Here is a 1,563-nt window from a genome sequence, read left to right on the forward strand (position 1 = left end):
GCCCGCCGCCGCGGCCATCGTAGCAGTCCGCTATCCCCACTGCCCAGCCCGACCCGGCCCTCGCGGTGCTCGGCGTTCGCACCCTAGCGCCCGCGAGACGCCGCCACCACCGCCTCCCGGCCCCGCCCAGCCAACCCCCTTCCGGCGCGGATACCCGGCCCCGCCCCATCTCCGGACCGGCGCCCTAACCGACGCGAGCACGCGCATACACATGCGCAGGACTCGTATGCGCTCAAGCATGCGCAACCTAGCGTTGCGTGCGACTACGGCCCAGCCTATCCGCTGGCCTGTTCCTGCAACATAAAGTCTCCGTGTTCCGTTTCTCGGCCTCTCCATCATCTCGTTTTTCATGGGTCCCTGCGTCGCATAAATGTGTGGTCAGTAACTGCATGGCGGTTCCATGTCATCACATGCCACAGCCAGAGAAAAAAGGCCTGGTGTGAACAATGCCAAAAGGGAAGCCTATAGTTGAGTACCCAGGGACCCACACGCGGGTTGGGACCCTGCAGCAAACCCCCACTTGCTTTCATAATCTGTACACGAAGCAATTGTGTCTGCCTTTCGAAACGTCCATCAGAGTCCCCCCTGACTGGGAGCTACCTTCACTTCCCCAACTTCCACCCTTGTGTGGCTTCAGCCACACTAGCTCATACCTTCTTGGGTCCCATTCTAGATGCTAGCTCTTGTGACCTCTTGCCATCTTACTTTCACTTACATAAACAAAAGGCACTGCAATCAAGTCAGATCTGACTCATAGTGACCCTTCCTTGGGTTTCTGAGGCTGTATCACTACAGAAGTAGATTGCCCAACCTTCCTTGCAAGGAGTGGCTGGTGGGTTTGAACCTTCAGCCTTCTGGTTAGCAGTCAAATGCCTTAGGCACTAGGCCACCAGAGCTCCTTTCACTTAGTCTTTTAAATTTATAACCTAGATGTATTTCAGAGACATCTCTAACCATATGATCTTCAACTGATGACACTGTTTACTAATAAGAGCTGAACTCTGTTAAGTTACAATGTGTTCTTTCCTAACAGTAATGTTCCATGTGTTCATATACACATATTGTTAGGTGGCACTGAGTGGATTCCCATTCATAGTCACTCTATAAGACAGGGTAGAACGGCCCTATAGTTTCACAGGCTGTAATCTTTACCAGAGCAGGTCACCAGATCTTTTCTCCAGCTGCAGGGCTGGTGGGTTGGCTGGTGGGTGTGAACTGTGGACTTTGGTTAGCAGCCTAGAGCTTAGCCATTGCACCACCAGGTCACCTTACAATATTTAATAATAGGTAACTCGATATTCTGGGAAGCACTCACAAACCCTGTTATTTTTATTTACTTTCTTATTGTATGGCAAAGAAGGAGCCTCCAGGAACTGGCAGAATACCCACTGAGATGTTTGAACAAATGGATGCCACACTGGAGGCACACACTTATCTATGCTAAGAAATCTGGAAGGCAACGACTTGGCTGACTAGAAAACATCCAAATTTTACCCATTCCAAAAAAAGGTGATCCCACAGAATGTGGAAATTATCAAACAATATTAATGTCACACGTAAAAA

General features: G+C 50.2%; 1 protein-coding gene across 1 annotated transcript in view; it reads right to left on the reverse strand.

Annotated features, from left to right (window-relative positions):
• Positions 1 to 339, reverse strand: part of SMARCC1 (SWI/SNF related, matrix associated, actin dependent regulator of chromatin subfamily c member 1) — a 200,353-nt gene extending 200,014 nt beyond the window's left edge. The window contains exon 1 of the mRNA XM_007951765.2: positions 54 to 339. Within this exon, the coding sequence (XP_007949956.2) occupies positions 54 to 339 (286 nt within the window). The remainder of the gene's footprint in view (positions 1 to 53) is intronic.
• Positions 340 to 1,563: the final 1,224 nt, after the last annotated feature.

The sequence above is a fragment of the Orycteropus afer genome, unplaced genomic scaffold, assembly GCF_000298275.1.
Source record: "Orycteropus afer afer isolate SDZICR_OR568_19922 unplaced genomic scaffold, OryAfe1.0 scaffold00311, whole genome shotgun sequence".
NCBI lineage: Eukaryota > Metazoa > Chordata > Mammalia > Tubulidentata > Orycteropodidae > Orycteropus > Orycteropus afer.